The sequence below is a fragment of the Pavona decussata genome, unplaced genomic scaffold (genome assembly GCF_977016875.1).
Source record: "Pavona decussata unplaced genomic scaffold, jaPavDecu1.1 SCAFFOLD_238, whole genome shotgun sequence".
Lineage (NCBI taxonomy): Eukaryota > Metazoa > Cnidaria > Anthozoa > Scleractinia > Agariciidae > Pavona > Pavona decussata.
In genome coordinates, this window is record NW_028145643.1 from 821449 (window position 1) to 844000 (window position 22552).

A 22552-nucleotide genomic window follows, 5' to 3' on the forward strand; every position below is an offset into this window, starting at 1 on the left:
CAATATCTAATACTTTCAGTTCCTTCTCTTATAGTTGTTGACTCAAATTTGAAACTGCTAACAGCCACAGACCGTGACAACGGAGACAATGGCCGTGTGACGTACTCCATTTTACAAACAGTCATGGATGAAAGCAAGGATGTGTTTGCATTAGATTCTAGCTCGGGCATGGTCAAACTCAAGAAACCGATGGATCGTGAAAAAATTGCTGAGCATGTGCTTTATATCAAAGCTCAAGACAATGGAAGTCCTGAGTTACGGTTAAGCGGTGAGGGTAGTTCTTAAGCTATGGTTAAAATGGGGTCAAACCGGACCCAAAATACAATTAAATACGAGATTTGCGTTCTTGAGATTGGCTTTCACTCTTCTGACAGAAAGTTACAATTTTTAGCAAAAACAGTCTAACATATTTATGACCTTTTTCTCAGATATTACCAAGTTGATTATCAGAGTCATGGATATCAACGATAACCTACCACGATTTACAACCACCTCGTATCAAGCGTCCATACCAGCCAACTGTAAACCAGGAGATCGTGTAATTCAGACTTCGGCAACAGACCTGGACAGTGGTGTCAACAGTCTGATTCACTACAACATCACAGAAGGAAATGAGGATGGCGTGTTTGTTATACACAGTACCAGTGGAATTATCACACTTGGCGAAACATCGGTTGCGTCCGTCACTCAAGAACGTTTTCTCTTGACTGTTGAAGCTTCTGATAAGAGAGATGGAAATAACAAAGATATGACGACGGTTATTGTAAATGTTTTTCCATCGGATGGTCCTCCTCAATACCCAGAACCTTCACTGAAGTTCAGCATCAAGGAAGGTCTTCCGGCTGGAAATAAGATTGTTTCATTGGCGGCAGCCACCACGGAATACGTATTATATGAAATAATGTCAGGGAACGAGGATGGGGTCATCCAGATTGATCCATTTTCGGGTGATCTGGTGACGGCACAAGAGCTGGACTACGAAACTTCATCACAGTATAAGTTACATGTCAGAGCTCGCGACATCAAGGGACGAACCGCGGACGTGAACGTCACCATAAATGTTCAAGACATCAATGACAACAGTCCGTTTTTTATTGACTCCGTTGATGGACAAATTGATCGGAAAGTGGAGGCGGGTATCCGCAAAGGCGATGAAGTGACACAAATAGAAGCCTATGATCTTGACGAGGAGTCATCCATGGAATACAGGTTGCCCTCTGAGGCGGAAGCGTTCTTCTCAATTGATAACAAGGGAGTTATTCGCGCCAAAAAGACATTGGAAGATAGCATTCCAGGAAAAAGGGCAACTGAACCACTATCGACTCTGTCGTTTAATGTGGAAGCTGTAGATACTGCTGATCCTTCAAATAGTATCACTACACCAGTGCGACTTGCTTTTGCAAATTACAAATCAGATCAAACAGCGATAGCCGTCAAGGTTTCAGAAAACACGCCTACTGGAAGAACAATAGCCAAGTTCTCGAGATACATCCCTGGTAGCAAAATTTCAATTCTGTATCCCGAGAAGTCACCTTTCTCTCTGGATCAAGAAGGAGTAATTCGACTAGCGAAAGAACTTGATTTTGAAACACAAGCAAAATATGTTTTGACAATCAGAGAGCAAGGCTGGACAGAGTCGGGGCCGATAACGAACGATATTGATTTGGAAATTTCTGCTGGCGACGCAAACGATAACGACCCCAGCTTAGAAATGAATACGAGACATGCGCGACTCAATGGAAACTCGCGTCCAGGAGTAAGAGCCTTAAAACTTCAAGTGTCTGACGCAGACAGCGGCCCAGATGGACTTGCAGGTTATCAACTGATGTCTGGTGGCAGTCCATTCGGAATAAATCCTTTGGATGATACAATTGAAGTTGGCGGTGAATTAACAAAAAATCAGTATGATTTAGAGCTACATTCATTCGATTACGGCATTCCACGACGCCAAAGCGCTGCAGTTAAAGTAAGATTAGACGTGGGAAAGCTACCTCCGAGATTTATTGATTTTCACGACGATGGCTACAAATTTGAGGTACTGGAGGACGCGGAAGGTGGATCAGTTATCGGACAGATCGCCGCTGTTAGTTTCTCTGAGAGCAGGGTCCGATACACTATTTTGGAAGGTAACTCTGAAAACAAGTTTAAAATTTCCGAGAATGGTAAAATTAAACTGAATTTTTTAATGGACTATGAAACTCAAGCGAAAGAGTATAACCTGGTTGTCGAGGCAATGGAACTAATTCCCATGGGGCTTACATCTACCGTCAAAGTAAAGATCTTAGTGTTGAATGCTAATGATTATTATCCAGCATTTGAGAAAGGATCGTACAAAGCGACTGTACAAGAAGACGTGGCTGTTGGGACTCCAATATTGACCGTGAGTGCTACAGACTGTGATTGTATCCTGGACTGCAGGTGTACATCAGGACATTTGTTTTACTCAGTCATTGCCTCCGAGTATTTCACTGTTGATCCTGACACTGGAGTCATTTCCAATACGAGGTCTTTAGATTTTGAGAGCCAAAAAAACCACATCTTTCAAATTGAGGTCTCAGACACTTTGCGAAACGACACTAAATTTGACTTGACGTTTGTGAACATTACACTGACAAACGCAAATGACAATCAACCTCATTTTGAACACTCAGAGTACAGCCTTACTGTGGACGAAGAGGCAACAATTGGAAAGGGACTAGGAGCAGTGGTGGCACAGGACCCCGATCACCAGACTCTTACCTATTCCATCATAGCCGGAAGCGGCCCTTTCCAAATAGATTCCCGTGCTGGAATAATATCTCTACGACAAAGCCTTCCCAGTAAGCCGTGGGAATACACTCTGACTATTCGAGCAAGAGATTCAGAATCGCACAGTGACACCAAGGTCATTATTTCCATCAAAGACAAGAACAACAATCGGCCTGAATTTCAAAAGTGCGAGAATGTTAACGTGACTGAGAACCTCCCAGCAGGACAACTGGTGACACAGGTGTTTGCCACGGACAAGGATCGTGGGAAGAACGGAGAAGTGGAGTACAGCATTGTGTACGGTGATGAACACTTTGAGATTGACAACACCACTGGTGTGATACGGAGTACAATGAGCTTTGATCGCGAAGCTAAGCCAGGCTACTTTGTTGTTATTAAAGCTGAAGATGGTGGGCATGGACGCAGCTCGTCTGAACGACTTCTCAGGTACAGATTATGTATACTTGGTACTAAAAATGACGAACTGTGGGTGAAAGCTTTGAGGATGATCAAACACCCCGGAATTAGCAACAAACGAGCTGTTGAAATACCCCACGGTACAGCAATAAAGAAAGTAGATTTTTTCTTTCCTTGGCTTAACTTTATTCTAATGAAAATAAACTGAGGTCAAATTGAGTCTCGATTAGTCTTATTTCTCAAGGTATCGCTCCAGTGACCGTGCATTCTGTGGATCTACCATCTCATTTATGCCCTTCTTAGACGTAGCTAATTACCAGTGTATTGTCTTTACTGATGAACTTATCATTGAAATGAAGCGACAGCGTTGTGAGGTGAAAGCTGCGAGGCCATCAAATGCCCGGAGTAGACTAATGTACGTCCCCCGGGACAGGCAATGTGAAAAATGCCCTACAAATGCCCGGGGGTGTGGATACCACTGGAATTGACTGATGCATTATCTAATCGTCATTTGACATCGCAAATTCATGATTCAGTTCACGGATGAAAAAAATTCGAAGTGACTGACTTCTAGGCAATTGCAGAAAGATCATAGGTTACAATTAGGTTGGCTCTCTATTTTTATCTCCGTTTGTGGCATATATATAATTTGCTGTATTCTTACTTTAGGTACTGCAGGGTCATAGTCACAATAGAAGACGTGAATGATAATTATCCTTTCTTCCCGACATGGCTTTACGAAGGAAGCGTGTGGCAGAATGCAGTTGTTGGAACTCCGATTATGGGGATTCATGCCTTCGATCTGGATTCAGATGTTAACAGGAAGGTCGAATATCGCTTCCTGGAAGCGAATGACAAGTTTGCGATCTCCGAGACTGGAGTTATATCAACCAAAGCATCATTAAAGTCTTCCCTTGGGACATTAGAGTATCACGTGATAGCGTCAAATACGGAGCCCATGACTGTCGGGGAAACGAACTCTAAGAAAAGGAGAACGAAGATTAAAATCTATGTCTCAGATCTGGAACCACCTCAATTCACCAAATCGGTCTTTAGCGCCAGCATTACAGAAAACAGTAAGCCAGGTAGGATGGCCTCGTCTACACCCATAACGCTCGTTTTTATGCTAGTTAGGCTATGTTGAGATTTTATCGGGCCTAGTCTATTTTGGCTCCGTACCAAGATTATATTTGCAGGGATATAGGGCTCATTATGCTACTCAGACCACATATCCGTGCAAATGGTTAAGAAGCAGGTATCGTTCAATTTTGGATGCGTATGCATACCACTCTCAAATTCTCACAGTGTGAACACCAAGCAGTGTTTAGTGTAAATGTATGTGCAAATACATGACGTTACAGATCCAAACTTTACCAGTACATTTCTTTTGCGTGCAACCTTTGTATCTGTACAAGTTTCCTGGAGTAAGGGTTTATAATTGGGGGCTTTTGATTCAACAAATCGATCTCAGTTACAACGTAACTAAGAGAAAGACCAGAACACGAATGCCTCCGTTCATGTCTAAAAAATTCATTAATTAAAGAATTCGTTCGCATCACGATTTAATAAATCAGAAAGCTATTTTAACGTTACGTTTAATATTAATTTGACAAATTGTAGGTAAGATTATTCTAAAGTGCCTTTGATTGAGTGTCCAATGATAGCATTGTTAGTAAATCTTCTCTCTAAATGATTACTTAACGTAAGAAACATTCCTTTACAGATACCTTCATTGTTCAAATCGTGGCAAGGTCAATGAACAATAAGCCTATAACGTACAGTCCTTTGATTAATTGGAAGGACGCTTCCGAGTTTTTCCAAATCGACCCAAACACTGGAGTCATAAGCACTGGTGGATCGTCGTTCGATTACGAACGGAGTTCAATTTTCCGAATGCAGTTTCGGGCTCGAGAGAGCGATCAGCTGTTTTCGACGTGCCTTGTTGAGATCCATGTCACTGATTTAAGTGACAACTCACCCAAGTTTATAACAGAGAGTTATGAAGGCAGGATTCTCGAAAATTCGCCCATAGGCACGGAAGTTATTCGCGTTCACGCCAAAGATGTCGACACAGGCTCACAGGCTGAGGTACTGTAAATAACCGGCAAGTGTCGGCCCCTTTCTACCAATTTAGAATTTAAAGCTTATATGCGCTTTCGTTGGCGTGCAATTGTGCACTCCCACTAAGTCACACCTACCCATATATTATATTAAATCTTGTTCTCGACATACTGCCAAAATTGGTTTGCTTTTATTGACTTTCATACATTATAAATAAATCAGATCACGCTTGCCAAATCTTTGATCAATTTGCAATACTTTGTTTCACCTTCGTGATTGGCATGCCTGTTGCTTTACTAGTTTGGATTGCTGTAAATGTCGGTGGAATGCGGCAGTTTGGATTTAGCTCGTTGGACGCCAGATGAGAGGATTGATAGTATCTGCAGTGGTGGTTTTCCTCCGACTTATAAAACATTGTCTCTCTTTTATGGCTGGTATCAAGGGATACCAGCGACATACTGCTGGGGTAGGAGTCGGGAGGGATGGTAGCACTTCTGGTTAGTTAATACTACAAGAGCCGGGTGAGGCTGAGGCTGTGTGGGCCAAATGCACCTGTGGTTGGCTCCTGTACAACTGTACGCAAGAGAAGACAGACATTTAGTCCTCTTTATTTTCCGCACAAAGCTTCCAAAAAAAGTCATATGATCGTTTGACCAAAATTAGCATATGAGACACGCTGATGGGTTGGGCAAGCAGCGTGGCCTGAATTTAATTTTACTCGAAATGAACAATATGAAACACCACTTAGACTATGAGGTGTACTATGCAGATAGAACTTGACTTAATTCCCAAGAACTTCCAATGTTCACGTAGCTTGTTGAACAACTCCTGTATTGATCACATGAATATTCTCGACATTATTTTTTTTGTACTCTTTTGGCAGGTCACTTATGCAACTGTGCAAACCTATGACTACCAGTATTTCACCATCAATTCCGTCACAGGTGTTATAAGTACTGCAAAAACATTTGATCGCGAAACAGCGGGACAGGGAAATTTCCTGCTGGTGATAGAAGCTAGTGATAAAGGAAATCCACCATTGAGGTCTAGAACTTACGTTGATATCAGCGTCGTTGATGATAACGATATGGGACCGACGTTTGAACATACAGAGCATTCTCTAACAATCAATGAGAATGTTCCCCTTGGTGAAGTTATATATTTCTTCAGCGTCAAAGACAACGACATTGGTCTCAACACCAGGGTTAATATTTTTATATCAGAAGGGAATCGACCTCAGGCATTTGAAGTAATAACCAAGCTTTCTCCTAACGGTGGAGAACTTATTGTTAGAGAAAAACTTGACTATGAAACTACCAAAGAGTACACCCTAACAGTCCTGGCAACAGATGGCAGATCAGTCAGCCAACCTGCAACTGTTTCTATCAAAGTAAGGAGGGTTTTTCGTCATTGTTATAGTTGATAGCCAGAAAAGTCATGGAAATTAAAGGTTGAGAATCAACGATAAGATGTAGCCTAGATTTTAATGTTTGTTGTTTTCCCGGCAATTTAATGAAAGCAACTGTAAAGCTGCTCTCTCGATCACCGCGTGGTTTTCAATGAGTGCTGGGACTGAAAAAGTAAAAAGTAAAGAATTAAAAATACTACATCTGTATTGAGTAAAAAGGCACTAAAATTCACACAACAAAATCTGTTGTTTTGTCTCTGTTTATTCGTTGTCAGGTCCTTGACGTCAATGATAACGCCCCAGTGTTTACCCAGCTTCAGTACCGGGCGACAGTTGCGGAAGGCAGCCCAAAGAATCAAGCCGTACTTACTGTGTCTGCCACTGATATCGACACCACACAAGAAGACGTCTCATATTCCTTAGACCAAGAGGGTCAGCTGTTCTTTACGATTGAGAAGACTACTGGGCAGATACAGACAGGAGGAAGAACGTTGGACAGAGAAAAGACACCCGTGTTGAACTTTACAGTCCTTGCGTCTGATGGAAAGTACACTGGGGTAGCTGGAATAAAGGTGCAATATATCTGGTCTGCCCAAAACAACCGAAGATAACTTCTTCGGTGCTGAATTAGTGGAATTCCAAGTTGGCTGTTGATCTTGGACCCTTTGTATTTAGCCAAGAAAACTTTCCGTGTCACATGGAAACATTTTTTCCCTTTCGTTCCAAACTTGTAGTCTGCAAATGTTTTGTAGATGGAAATGGAAATTTTGTGCAAATACAACCGTAATTTCCGTCCCTACCGGGTGAAACGGAATGCCTCCGAAAGCCGTCCGTATGTTGTGGAAAATGTCCCCTTGATCCTCCTGTGCCAATTGCATTTCAATCAGTCAAACCGAAGCTTTTGATTACATGGAAAGCGTCCGTTGGTCCATCACCTTAGAATACTGAGATTGTAGGGGACGTAATCCCTAGTTATGTGGTCTGACCACGGTTTCTGACCTATTATCTCCTACTATCAAATTCGACCTGGAAACAGTGGACGAAAAGCCACTCTGTGGATGTACCATTTATTATTATTTTTATCATTATTTATATTATTATTATTATTATTATTATTATTAGCTGTCGACGATCTTTTCATTTTCATAGGACAAACGTTTACTAAAGACTTCTCAAGGACATTTGTTTTTGCTTTTAGATCATCGTTCTTGATGTCAACGACCGAGCACCTTATTTTCCAAACCCACTATACCTAGGCACAGTAGAAGAAAACAAACCCACGGGGACAAGCGTGATTGTGGTACAAGCTTTAGATGAAGATGACCCTTCAACACTCGGCAACACCAAGATAAGGTACACTTTAGATGACGATAGCGAGGGAAGATTTGCAGTTGACGAAACAACAGCGCTTATATCCACCAGAACGACATTTGACAGGGAGGAGGAAGATAATGAATATAACATCACTATCAGGGCGACTGACCATGGCGTGCCCGAGCTCATTGGAACTACAGTCGTGACCATCAGAATAGAAGATGCCAACGATCATCAACCGCAGTTTAATCCCAAGGAGTATAAAGCTTCCGTACCGGAAAACGCCTTTCCTGGATTTTACGTCACTACTGTCAAAGCTACAGACGATGACATCGGATTCAATGCCAAGTTTGAGTTCACCATCGTGTCTGGTAACAAACCTTATGCGTTTTATATCGACCCACCTACTGGACAGATCATGGTTTCAGGTGCATTGGACTTTAAATCAAAGAGCAGTTACACCCTGAAGGTTAACGTATCTGACCAAGGAATTCCCCAGATGACAACCTCGGAACTTGCAACTGTGTTTATCACCATAGTGGACGTTAATGATCATCCCCCGGTGTTTGTACCAGACAAATATAGCTTATCTGTCCAAGAAAATGTTACCGTGGGAACATTGCTAGCACGTGTAACGACTACAGATGTTGACACAGACGTCAAGACAGAGCTATTTTTTGAAGTAACCTTTGGGGATGGCGCAGATGTCTTTGATATAAAATCGGATCCAAATGAGCCACATTTGGGTAATTTATACACGACAGCAGCACTAGACCGCGAGGCACTGGATACCTACACTTTAGAAATAGTAGCCAAAGATGAAGACGGACTCTTTGACATTTGTGTCGTAACAGTTACAGTTCTGGACGTCAATGACAATGGACCGCATTTCGTCCCACCTTTCTACGTAGGAAGCATTTTCGAAAATATCGCCGATCCTCAGTTTGTTGTTACTCTTAACGCTTATGACCCGGATGAACCGTCCAATGGTGCTCCGTTTTCTTACAGGATAATTAATGGTACAGTTAATGACAACTTCTTTGTTAGGCCTAACACAGCAGAAATATACTCTAATGGGATGTTCAAATACGAAGAAAAACAAGAATGGAAAATATGGGTACAAGCGACGGACAGTGGTAATCCATCCTTGTCCAATGTCACCATTGTGTACATCCAAATTAAAGACTCCATCAACAATAACGAGCCTTTTAACGCTTCAATGACAATCGTGTTGAACGCGTATCAGGGGCAGTTTGCAGGCGGTGAAATAGGCAAAGCCTACTACCAAGATAATGACTTTGAAGTGGATCAAAATGGCTACCAAATTGCAAGCCAGAATCCTGGATCTTATTTTACAATTGACACTAGGACAGGACATTTGTCTGCACCAAACGACATTCCAATCGGCCACTACGAGCTTGTTGTTCAGATAACGGAGAAGAACAGAAATGTAGCACAGCCTAAGGCTATATTTTCTGCTATCTACGTCATCGTTCAAAATATCTCCCAGGAGGCTGTGCGCATGAGTAGTACAGTACAGTTCGTGAACATTCGTAAAGAAGCCATCTTTGTTGGTGACTATTATTCTATTCTCGAAAAAGTGATTTCCAAAATCTTTGAGGCAAAGATAGGCGATATAATAATGCCATCAGGTGTTTTGATTTTTGGCATACAAAGCGATCTGGTGAATACCATGGCTATTAACGTTCAATTTTCCGTAAGAGACGTCCAATCCCCTACTGGATTCATGAGCTCAACCGAAATCCTTACAAAGCTGGCGAGAAACAGAGAAACTATTCAACAAATTGGTAAGACCGTTGTGTAAATAAACCTTCTATTATCACATGCATTGTCTAATTTAGATTAAGAAAAAAAAAACCGCTCTCACTTACTGTGGCAAATTAAGGTTAGTTTCAACTTTAACGACCCTGAGGACAAATTAATCCCCTTCCCCCCACACCAATTCAAAAGGGAAAAGCCCGGGACACGAGGTTGATTAAAAAGTCTTGGTCACTATTAAAAAGACTGTTTTATTTATGGAGAGGTTTATGCGAGTCTCCATCGATCGTTGACGATACAACGAGGTAGCTGTTAGTTGCGCTGTAATTTTTTTTAATTCGGCATTTAATTTCTTAATTCGTATTCATAAATTGCAGGTTTAACAGTTAGTGCTTTTGGAATCGACAAGTGCGCTCAGGAAGCCAACAAAACAGGTGCATGCCAAAACACAGTGCAAGCTGGATATGCATTTACTGTGATCAGCGGTGATTACGGCCAGTTTTCCGCGCCCCCAGTATCTTTGACGTTTGTGTCAATTGATCTGAAGCTGGAAGCCACGTACGAGTCCCTAATAAAATCGCTTCCGCGGACATGTGCAGACAAACCTTGCCTTAATGATGGAATGTGTCATGATGCGCAACCAGAAGGTTTGTATTGTTTTCACCATTACGTGTGAATCTTCTAATCTGGTCACTTCCTGTTAGTTTAACGCTGCAGCCCTGAGGCCAAATTCACATTAAGATAGGCTAACTCGAGACGGCAGTTATTCATAGGGGAAGAGGGAACTTAGTACTAATCTTCTAAACTTATCTGACAATATTTACCGCTTCTGGTTCGTACACGCGAGAAGTAATGATTTGCCCAAAAATATATGACACGCTGGGCTTGTGTTACGTTTACCTTGACAGTACTACTCACCACCAGGTGAGGGATTGGCACAAGTACTTGAATAAATGCAGTGCATGTTATTTGACGCCTGGTGTATTTAAGAAAAACGTGGTTTTGAGATTTCGAATTTTTAAATATTTTACGATCTCTCTTACCCAAAGAGTGATTTAATTAAGAAGAATCATTAGTCTGATGATCTCTGTCTCTCAGGATTTATTTGCCAATGCAAACACAAACTTCATGGTCTCGTCACCGGGCCTCTGTGTGAAGAAACGACTCGCACGTTTGAGGGAGGTCTAGGGACATCTTACATCTGGCTCGAGTTGCTTGTCGCGTACGAAAGGAGCGTAGTGCAGCTGGAATTTACAACAACCGTAGCAGATGGACTTTTACTTTATCAAGGGCCTTTGGTCGAAGGTTTGTGACATTGTCATGAAGTATGTATTTTTTTCTGCAAAAATAAAATACAACAAAACAAAAACAAAAACCAAACAAACAAAAAACGTTTAAACTAAAAAGGGAACGTTAGCGAGAAATGGTGGTCCCTCCGATCACGCGATCAGGAGCCCAACAGCAAAACCACGTTAAAAGCTTGGCAGCGTTCCTTTCACTTTCACTTGAAAGTGAAATCATTGTTTTTCTTTCTACAGTCCTTGCTGGTGAGTCACGTGATTTCATGGCCATTGTGCTGTATGGTGGGTTTATCCGTGTTGTCATATCCTTAGGAGCCGAGCCTTTAATACTTACCATGTCACGTGGTGCCAGACTGAATGATGGCGAATGGCATCATGTTGAGGTGCGGCAGGACTTAAAGGTATGACGTCATAAAACTGGTGCAAGAGTAGGGGTATCCTTGTTCACCAATGGCGTTAATCGAAATAAAGTTATTATTATTATTATTATTATTATTATTATTATTACTATTATTATTATTATTATTATTATTATTATTATTATTATTATATTTTCTTTCACAGATTATTTCGGTAACTGTCAACCACTGCAAAAACGCGCGATTGGTCCAATATGGCGATGAGTTGGTGGAAGATCAAAGTGGCTGCAAAATAACAGGAAAAATCAGGGGATCCAATTAGTAAGTTATTTATTTGAGTAAAGCAGTGTAATTTGATAAGCACAAACTAAATATGTATCAATATGTGTTGCAAATAGAATTAGTGAATTTTAATTGCTTGTAGTTCTTTTTAAGACGCACTAAAAGGAAGAAAAAGAGATCAGTTTCAATGTCCTCAACAGCCTTGTTAAAATATAATTTTACGTTCCATTCCTTTGTATTCAATTGTTCTTTTTCAGTCACTTTTTTTTTCAAAGGATAATCTTTAATGCCTTTAAAACCTCTTTCCTCGTTTAATTCCACTGTATTTGGTCACTCTCAGTTACTTAAACAGCCTTTGGCCGCTTCAAATCGGAGGTGTAGAGAACCCAGGCATTTCTTATCCCAATCTGAACTATACGGGATTCGATGGCTGTATACGAAGGATAACCAACAACCAACATATGTACGACCTTAAAACACCACTGAAAGTTGTGAATTCTCGCGTGGGCTGCCAGAAAGCTGAGATGTGCCCCTACTGTAATAATAACGGATACTGTGAACCGTACCTGACCAAGAAGAGCGTGTGTGTCTGTGATGTAGGGTACTCGGGGCAAGACTGTTTGACAAGTAAGTGGGCATTGTGATCAACATCTAATTTCTCAACAAAGTTATAAAAGATAAATAAACAATAAGCAAGGAACCGCACAACGAAAAATGCTGCAAGCATACGCAGGATCTGAAAAAGATCTAATCAGCCAAAAATATAAATGACTCAAATTTGTGCAAGGCTGATTGGACTGCGTAGAAAACTTAACACGACAGCGACATGATAGAGACCAAAGCGAGAATTAACAGAATACGCCAACCGTGGACAGCTGTTTCGAGCTGGTTGGCTCTCGTCAGCACAGTGTAGCACAGCAAAAAGTAGAACAACCAACGTGAGTCGAGTGGTCTATCAAATGCACGCGGTAGTGATTTCGGATGGTCCCAGATTCAGACATCCGTCCACGTCATAGCGCGTGACTACGAACAATGAACAAGAGAACAATAAGTTAAATGAAAAAAGCAAAACTTTCCTTCACAAGTACATGGCCAAACCATGTTTAAAAAAGATAGGCTTACAAGTTAGAGAAATTACGACGCACGATACGTTTTTGCACTGACGTACAGATGACTTCAGAAATTTTTTTGTCCCTTAAGCTGTACATTACTGAATTAGCCAACCTTACCTACTTAAAATATCTAATTAACAGTATAAATTATCCTGCGAAATTACGCGGAATATCCCCTGATACTTTGCCGTAGGCCGACTCGGCTAAAATCAGGGAATAGTCCACAAGATTGAGCAAGATAATTGTTTTATTATTCAAAACTTTGATAACAAAGTACAGTTTCATTGCAGAAAGGCTGGAGACGATCTATATTCTGCCATTTAACTCTCCGAGACGCGAAATTGTGTACATCGCAGGAAATCTGTTGACTATGGAAGACGAATATTCAGTCCACTATGACCATATTTTGGTAGCCTTCGAGCAAGCTCCTTCTCCCCTCCCCTCCCCTCCTCTTTTCCGAGAGCTTGCTCGCAGGCTAGTGTTTTGGCAATGTTACAATGTATTGAATAATGGAAGATATACGTAAACAAAAAATTACAAATTTCTTGGTGTTCATTTATGCACACACCGCTGTAACCGCTAAAACAATCTGATCAAATAGAAAAAAGATCCTCGCAGTTACTACGCAACTTAACTTAGTAACTGCGAGGATCTTTCTTCTATTTGATCTTTCATCCGCAGTTCAAAATATATGTTTCATATATTTAGATTTGTTTAAAACAATCTGAGTAAGTCAGAGACACACTCCTTTGCAAAGCAGCGTAAGTAAACGTTTTTTAATTGATTACTTCTGTTCACTTGTTGCAGCCTCAGCCGGAAATTTCTACCTTGAAAATAGTTTTTCGCAGTATTCAGTAAACTCGTGGGATTCGTCATACACCTCATCATCATCATTATCTTCGTCGTCATCGTCATCGTCGAGACGAACAAGAAGAAGACGTGAGGTGGCCCCAGCCCCTCAGCCAATAACAAGTGAATACTTCACTAATGTTGTGCTAAAGATGAAGGCAAAACCAGGAACCAATGACAGCCTGATATTTCTATCCACCAACAGCCTTGGAACGGAGTTTGTCAGAGTTGATGTAAGTTTAAAACTTGGGAGTTATATTTTAGCCTTCACTCCATTCCCACCTCTCTTTATCTTTATATACAGTTAATCGAAACTGTAAAAATCAGTTGAAGCTATACACAAGTTAAGGTGCTTTGTCCAGTTAGTTGCGCAGTTTTGTGCGAGCTCCAATGGAATATCCAATCAATAAGAGGTTAATAAGGGGACTTAACTTCAAAGTAAAGTCGGAAGATCAGAGAGTTTGACCTACAAACGAGATCCAAGCATTGTAAGCAGACATTAATTATCCTATACTTTTTTTCTCTTCGCTTCATCCCCTCTACAAACTTTGTTACCTTTGTACCCATATCTTCTTACTCTTCGTTAGAGAACGATGTTTTCTCTCATGTCAAACATCTGTGTACGAGATTACAGACTTTTTGTCACGTAATCACAATTAAAAGAATCTGCGTTTGTTTACGTTTTCAGCTACAAAACTGCGTGGTTCGCTGCATCTTTAGGCTAGCAGGCAGGACAAAAATTCTCAAGCTTCCAGGAGTAAATGTCACTGACAACAAATACCACACGATTATTATACAGAGATTGGGCAATCACGCCACGCTTCAAGTTGATTATGCTGGTAAAGTCGAGGGAAGCACAGGAGGAACAAATCACCTAATGAATCACGGCGGTGGAGCTCTCTTTGCAGGTAAGGTTTTTGTTGAAGTTTTTGTTTAAAAACATTGACAGTTTCAGAAAAAAATTGAGGTTAAAATATCGAGCATTATACCAACAAGATGAGTTGGCATTTTTTACTTTGAGGATTCACTTATCCGATCAGAGTACATGTCAACTTGAACGAATATTCTAACGAAACAGTACCGGTAACAGAGATAATGGTTTAAAATAGAGAGTGTATATGGGATCAGTGGATTATGGGAGTTCGTAAAAGGAATTATTCTGGCAACTCTGTTCCTGAGACGGTGGACAAGCGTTGTGCAAGGCATCTTTAGAGTAAAATGAATAGTGCGTCTTTGGTGAATGGTGCATTTATGTTAACACAATCAGAGTAGCCGCACACATCTTAGACATAACTTACCTGATATGGTTATCTGGCTTCCCTTGGAACTGTGAATCCTATAATAATTGAAGTCGGAATTTTAAACATGAGGACAAAAAACAAAGAGAGGATGATAATTGTGTATTCAGCCTCACTTACTCAAGCTTATTTATTCATTTAATCAATTAACATTTGACAGAAAAATTTCCAGTTCAGCAAGGCTGGTTTACGGTACATTTCAATGTGATTTGTCGATTTTTAAAAAAGAGACTCTTTCACGTTAGTTAAACAATCAGGAGTCGTTTCCAAATGATCATTTCGTTCTCTGTGATTTGTGACGTCTTCGGAAAAACAGGCACGTGCACTTGTAAATAATCCACTTCTGAGATGATCTTTTCTTGGTAAAACTGATTTGCAGGTGGATTGAGAAGACTGACTGCACTTAAGGTGATGCAAGCTATTGTGAGAAGCCATGGCAAAGCTATCATACAAACAGCAAGTGGCAACCTCATATCCACCTATTCAGCATTCTCGGGCTCGTCTTTGTCTGGAGTGATTTTAATAACGATCAACAGCCAGGGCAACGTTCATGTCAAGAAGATTAAAAACGCAACTCTGGTTAAGATGTATCAAAAGCATACAATTAGACCTATATTTAATCCAAGTACTCAGAGAATAGTCTTTGGAAGCACGGGAGTTAGTGTAACACAAGTGCGGGTCAGTAATAACAGTCGTCAAAGCGTCCAGCAGATAATACAAAGAAGACACCAACAAAATGCAGGCGCTGCTGCCACTGGCGGGAAACCGCCTGTCATCGGTGGGAATGCTGTTGTTGCTGGTGGAAGTGTGAAAATCGCGGGGAGTTATGGTTCAAGCCTCAAGTTAAGGCAAACTGAAGGACGACAAGATGCAACGCGAGAGGGCGTTGATGAATCATATGGAGGTAAACCGAAATTGAGTTAACTAAAGAGTATTAAATAACATTTTAGTTTTCCTTTTACGGCTTCTAACGGCTATTCTGTGAAAGAGAAACAACTGCAGGGTATAGTTGTATTATGCTTAGACAATCAAATTCAACATTGAAACATAAAATGTAACAAAAGCATAAGCAATGCCAAAACAATGCAAGGGGGAAAGAATGAACCCAAACTACGCTCTTTATTCCCAGGTTGTGTCTCCCAGAATCGACTTAATGGCATTGACCTGGATGACAACTACATGACTCGCGTAAAAGTTGGTCGTCAAAACGTTGTGATTGGTTGTCCGTGTGAGGCGGGAGAATGCGCGAATAATGGCACTTGTATGGCCAAGAACATCACCACGCCATTGGCCAACCACACAACACCTTGGAAGGTGTGTAAGTGTGTTGGGAACTGGACTGGACCGCGATGCCAGGAGGAGGATGAGGATGACCCAGGGTTTGCTCCACGTAAGTAATCTCTTATCCAAGGTTTGTTATTGATTATCAGAGTATAAATCACAAAATCAATGTATCACTTTGAAGCTAACACAGTCTGGTGAAAACAAATGTACCACCATTTCATTTTAACGCCAAATGTAGTTGTTGTAGTTGCGATCATTCGGTGATAGGTGTTTTGTTGTCACGGCTCCTACACTCTGTGGAGTGCCATTCCGGTCACAACATGGAAATCAGGAATCAGGCAATCAAAAGTCGTGTTTTGACTTGCTTGAAACACGAAGTTCACTGATTGTTGCATAATTGTTGTTTGCCTCAGCTGTCAATCCGCCAGGTGGCCCGTCATGGTTCTGGGAAGCCGTGCTAGCTTTTCTTCTACTCCTGCTTATCGTCCTGCTCATACTTGGTCTGTACCTTCTCTGCAAGAGATGCCGAAGCGATGCTGTCGACGGGACATCTCTGGTCACAGGAACGGAGGCAGCACCCGCGGGACACGGGACCATCAGGTCTTACTCGGACGTGGGGGCTGGGGAAAAGGACAGTAACGATTACGATCTACATCACCTGATGAAGTACACATACACTGAGAGAAAACATGTGGGACTAGATCTAGATCACGATCATGAGCATGCAAACATCAGAAATTACAAGGACAGCGGTGTGCGAGGAATAGATAATCATCAGTTTGATCTCAAACAGCTGATGTCTTACAAGTAAGTCATGTGTTGAATGTCCTTAAATCTCATTGGCTTGTCCAGTGACTCTGTTGTTCGTTTTGTACGGAGAATATTTAGTATCTCCTCATCGATTCCGTAGGAAAGAAAAGATAAAGATAGTTGTTAAAAAAATCTTAAATCAATGAACAAATACCCATAATTAAAATTTTGTGTAATAATTCACAACTCTTTGGACAGAAATTTGGTGGGTTTTTGAAGCTTCCTTTTCGAATTCTTCTATAGCTGCCAGAAGATAACACAGTGATATTGTGGGTTAATATGAATTTTTTTCTAGACTATGACATGAACTGAAATTTTGTAAATGGTTTAACATTCACGTGACTTGAATCTTCAAGTTGACGCAGCATTCAACATGTCGTCAGCGGTTTCCTTTGCCCTATGCTCATCACGTCAAGTAAGACAGGTGTGACACATGAACCTTGCTCGCCATGTGTCTCTCTGTAACGCTGTCGTTAGAGCATCTGACCGATGTGTGGTCATGGATTCCACTTCTTAGCTTTAGCTTCTTAGCCAGTTCTTTAGCTATCTTAGCTTTCTTCTTTATTATAAGTTACCTGAAGTTACAAATTTTTTTTTCTATATTTTTTTACTTATTTGTATGTATAATGTTTTCAGTTTCATACAATTTAATTATTTGTACACGTAATTCAGTCTTCGGACTGCGAAGTGTATTTTAATAAACGGTCTTGATTGATTGACTTCTGTCGGGATCCACATTTCTTTGTCTGTCCCACGCTCGTTAAATGATGAACACTACACCTTTTAATTTAAGTAATTTCCATTCTTTCAGACATTACGTGATCCCCGAGAACGTGGACGAGAAGCCACTGGGATCTAACAACCAAACCTTTCACAGTCCTATAGCCGCAGCGACGACTCACTTACAGAGCATGATCTTTCGTCACGTGATGAGTGCAGACAGCACTCCATCCCTTTCGCATGACGAGGTGCATTCATTTAACGATGAGGGACTGGACTCTGATGTGGATGACTTAAGCCAGCTTGACAGTGAAGACGAGGGTGATTGAGACAAACATGTCTCGCATTTAGATGATGGACTAGTGGAGTGACTGTCTAACCGATCTTTATCCTGCTAACACAGAAACACGCAAAACTTTAGAATAGAAACTAATCTTCCAAATCGCCTTTTTCAATCCCCACGGAATGCTCCCATCAATCGCGTAGCTTCACTGCTCACTATATAAACACATACAACCCACAATTCATTGATTCGCTATGACGAACGGCTAACGCTCGAAACGTCAGTACTCGAATCTCTCTATGGTGGCAAAAGTTTACCTTTAGTTGTTAACTCAGTTGATAAACTAATTGAACGATATACTGACCAACCAAGACACAAATCAGAGAATCACACGAGCCATCGACCAACTGAAACACTGACTGACCGAACAAGCGCACGAAGGAATCACTGAATAAATTGAATGCAAAATAACAGAGACGACTTGAATGAAAGTCGTCATCTTCCTAGTTAATAAATCCTCGCGACTCTGGGATGAAAGAGTTTTGATAGAGGGGATGGATGAAAACAGATCACATTGACGGGTTCAGTTTTAAAAGTTATGAGAGCAAAGTTGACAGTATTTTCCTGATACTAAAATCAGTATCGTTCTTATAGGAAGATATATTGCTCTGTTAGATTTCAAGATCTGCCATTTTTCTTGCTTCGTTTATTATCGTGTTGTATGATGCGAGTTTGATGATAGAAATCTTTATAAAACAACAAAACAATCGTTTCCTTTGTTGTTTTGGTGTACATCTGGGCAGGGTTGTTGGAAAGGCGATTAACGCTAACCCACGATTAGATTTTAATCGAGAAGGCTTTCAGCTCGTTCGTTAAAAATGGTTTTAAAGGCTAGTTTAGAGCTAACGGTAAAGAAAGTAAAAATTGAGGGCCAAAAAAAATCTTTTGGAAGAATTTTTTATCGATTAGCAATTAAACTCGAGTCAAAGTTTGCGTTAATCCAGGATTAGCTTAATCGGGTTTTTGAACAACTGCGCCCTGAAAAATATAATTTCTGACGATTGCGTGACATGAGAACGAATTAATAGTCAGAAATTAGTATTCTGACGTCATGATATAGAGGGTTGCGTGTTGTTATGGGATACTTAGGGATTATTTTGGTGTTTGGCGGGAGATTCTTGTTTGCTATTTTTTCGCTAAAGTTTTGACTTAGATAGGTTTTCTGGTGTACTAATTTTGTTAGCATATCTTTTGTACCTGGCGGGGCACAATTGTTAGCTTTTGAACAAATACATGTATATTTTATAATTTATTTTCAAGTGGAATTTGCAGTGACTCAGTTAATGTTATAACATTAGGTTACATTCTTCAGAGGGCTGGCTGACTCATGCTAAATAAACTTGAAAATAGACTTGAAAGTCTTGTGTTAGTGGAGTAAGAATCTAAAAAATGCCCGTAGTCGATGATTTACGTCATTCTCATCGCTTTCCTGTCGGACAAAGTATTGACATTGAAAGGAGAAATACGAGGTGGATCATTAGAATTTGGTTGAGCAATATCGCACCGCGTCAGCCCGAATCAATGCCTCAGGGGTCCCTAACGCTTCATTCAAGTCAGGATATCTGTTCGGAAATCGTTAATGACCTCGAGAATTAGTTTTCTTTCGTTTTTCTTTTCACCCTTTAAGGATGGTGCCTTCATTTGCTACCACGCAAACATTCTGCGCATCTCAAAATGTTCCGAGAAGCTCTGGTTTCTTAAAGAAAGTGCCTATTGATTACAAAGACTTTTGTTTGGGTGAGTTTTGAATATGCGTGAAAAGAACATCATAACTACTCCTTTTTTAGATATAGTTAAACACCACTTTGGACAAAAATTCCATACCTTGCTATGCATTGTAAAGCTTTTAAGAGTTATTATTGCTGAATTGTCTCTGAAAAATGCGTGGCTTCCCCCAATTTTCGTTTTGAATTTCAACAGCCCTTGCTGAGATCTGCTTTTCCCGCATAGCCATAAACTGCGCAAAAATACCTCTGTTTTAGAAAGGCACCCACCTTAATTCCCGTTTTCTATAAAATCTCCACTTTGTGTTGCTTTGGGTCTGCCTTATGACACTCAGTGATTGGTTAGCAAAACTCGCGCCACTTTCTTAGCCAATGAGAAGCAAGACCAAAACCAATCGTGACGTCCTCGCAGGCGTTTTCCCGCGCTTGGCGCCGGTTACAAGTATTTGCTTCAAATTCTGATTGGTTCATTGCGATTTTTGTATATTTCGTGATTGGTCAGGCTGATTACTTTGGTTTTAGTTTTAGTTTAGTTTTACGACACCCCCGATATTGGAATTAAAAAAAAAAAAAAATAGAAATCGGTACATACTTACATCAGACTTGAAGTTAACAATAATCAATAATGGTAAAAAACTAAAACTACACCAAAGTTACAACAGTTGGAAAAGGCATCTATTTATATATGAGCGTTTAGCGTTCTGTTCTGACTCGTGGTAGGATGTAGTTATGTCCGCAGTTGCGTAACTTCCTGTTCTTCTGCATGGGTAGCAGGTCGTGTAGACAGTGGTCGCTGTTGGTGATTTGTTTCCATAGTTTCATGTCCCGCTTTATGATTACTTCCGTAAAGGGAGTGTAGTCTGCGGTGTAGCCTGATTTAAACGCTTGTTTATAGAATTTATCAATAGGGCTGATGCACTTGGATTCAAAAGCACAGCCCCACACCTCGATACCGTATAGAAAAATACAGTCGAACCTCCACTAACGGCCACCTTTCTATAACGGCCACTTTTTTTTTGTCCCGGCGGACAGTCCATACCTTAGCTCTTGTTTAAACCTCTCTACAACGGCCAACTCTCTACAACGGCAACGGCCACTAAAGTGCGTCCCCAACTGCCAAAATAACCTCTTAACAACGGCCAGTATACAGTTCTTTTTCATGAGTAAAAACCTTTTTCTATAAACTGATGCATTATTCGACATTTGTTTTCAGAGAATTACGTTTCTGTATCCATTTTAATGATATACGTATTTTAATTGTGTGCCATTTATATGCTGCAGTAAGCATAAATTGCCTACAATAATATAGCGAATGTTGCAAACCTTGCTCGTTTCGTCTTTCCGGTTAACATTTTGATTCAAAACATTATTTACGTTTTATTGTGTTTTTTATCTATATATATTATTAAAGATTGGATTGTCATTATAGACTACAGTAAGCATGAACTTGGTACAATGAACATGTTGTACTTCCCGAAAAAAGGTGTCATATTACACCCCCACCTCCCCATAACGGCCACCTCTCTACAACGGCCACTTTCTCCTGTCCCCAAGGTGGCCGTTGTGGAGAGGTTCAACTGTATCAGACTTTCTCAAACTCATTAATAATTCATCAATAGAATTGAAAACAAAGAAAATCACTAGCGTGACCGTGGTTTGGATATGTGATCCTAATTACCATAACATTTTGCCAACTTTAGCCTTGAATTTGTCCAAGAATTATTGATCATTTAAGAAGCCATACCAAACACTCGAAAGTGTGTTTCATCAGATATCCAAACACCTCGAAGTCGTTTAAAAAAACTCGGCTGCGCCTCGTTTTTTCAACCTTCTTCTCAGTGTTTGGATATCTGATGGAACACTCTTCCTCGTGTTTGATATATTACCTCAAATAGGGCAGTTGGCTCGGCGATAGAGTACCCGTAACTTTGCAGACACGTAGGATGTACAATCTAGAGCTACTGTAGCTTTCTTCAACATAGAGTCAAAGTGTGCGTCCCATTTGCAAGAATCTTTGCTGAAGGTTACGCCTAAAAGTTTAAGCTGAGGCTTTCTCTCTATGCCTGAAATCGGTAGCCTGCGTTGCAGGCGGACTTGTCACTTAAGACCAATAAAGAACTCGATATCAGGGATTGTATAAACTGTCTGCGACGCAGGCTAGAAATCGGTTTAGGCGGGACTTTTCTTGTTCGTCCGTTTACAACCATCTCCCAGGTCTTCTTCGGGTTAAGTTTCATCTTATTTTCGACAGACCATTTTGTAAACTCTCCACGTCTAAGGCAGATGGATCATTGGAATTGCCATTTACGGGGACGCTTAAAGTGATGTGATCGGCATCACTTTAATTAACAGGTTAATTAACCTTGATTAACAGGTTTTTGCCGCTGTCCACTTAAAAAGATCGAGAACGGATACATGTGGACAGTACCATAGTGAAAAAAAGACCTGGCTTTTAAGTGATGACAATGACGGGACAAAACGTCCATAAGACATACAATACACGGCTTTGTTAACAGTCACCTCAGTTGGTTTTTAGAGCCAATCGAAAGGAACGGTATGAATTTAAAGGGGCAGTGTCACCTATTTGTAGTTTTACTTTGAATAGCCAAAAAACACATTTGAATCGATGGGAAAGTTAAGAAATGGTTCCGTTTTGTTAACAATAACCCTACTAGTGCACAGAAATTAGTATTAACTGTCTTTGGCTGGGGATGGCCAGGATTGGAATGGATTGCAACTTGAC

At 40.7% G+C, this 22552-nt stretch overlaps 1 protein-coding gene across 1 annotated transcript in view; it reads left to right on the forward strand.

Annotated features, from left to right (window-relative positions):
• The window catches only part of LOC146457633 (protocadherin-like protein), a 33831-nt gene extending 14395 nt beyond the window's left edge, over positions 1–19436 (forward strand). The window contains exons 7-24 of the mRNA XM_085091708.1: positions 35–268; positions 429–3195; positions 3835–4250; positions 4889–5253; positions 6110–6616; positions 6910–7206; positions 7833–9756; positions 10105–10374; positions 10826–11032; positions 11266–11429; positions 11593–11708; positions 12010–12296; positions 13589–13863; positions 14319–14538; positions 15308–15832; positions 16058–16318; positions 16626–17019; positions 17834–19436. Coding sequence (XP_084947834.1) covers positions 35–268; positions 429–3195; positions 3835–4250; positions 4889–5253; positions 6110–6616; positions 6910–7206; positions 7833–9756; positions 10105–10374; positions 10826–11032; positions 11266–11429; positions 11593–11708; positions 12010–12296; positions 13589–13863; positions 14319–14538; positions 15308–15832; positions 16058–16318; positions 16626–17019; positions 17834–18071 — 9467 coding nt within the window. The 3' untranslated portion in view covers positions 18072–19436. The remainder of the gene's footprint in view (positions 1–34; positions 269–428; positions 3196–3834; positions 4251–4888; positions 5254–6109; positions 6617–6909; positions 7207–7832; positions 9757–10104; positions 10375–10825; positions 11033–11265; positions 11430–11592; positions 11709–12009; positions 12297–13588; positions 13864–14318; positions 14539–15307; positions 15833–16057; positions 16319–16625; positions 17020–17833) is intronic.
• The last annotated feature ends 3116 nt before the right edge of the window (positions 19437–22552 follow it).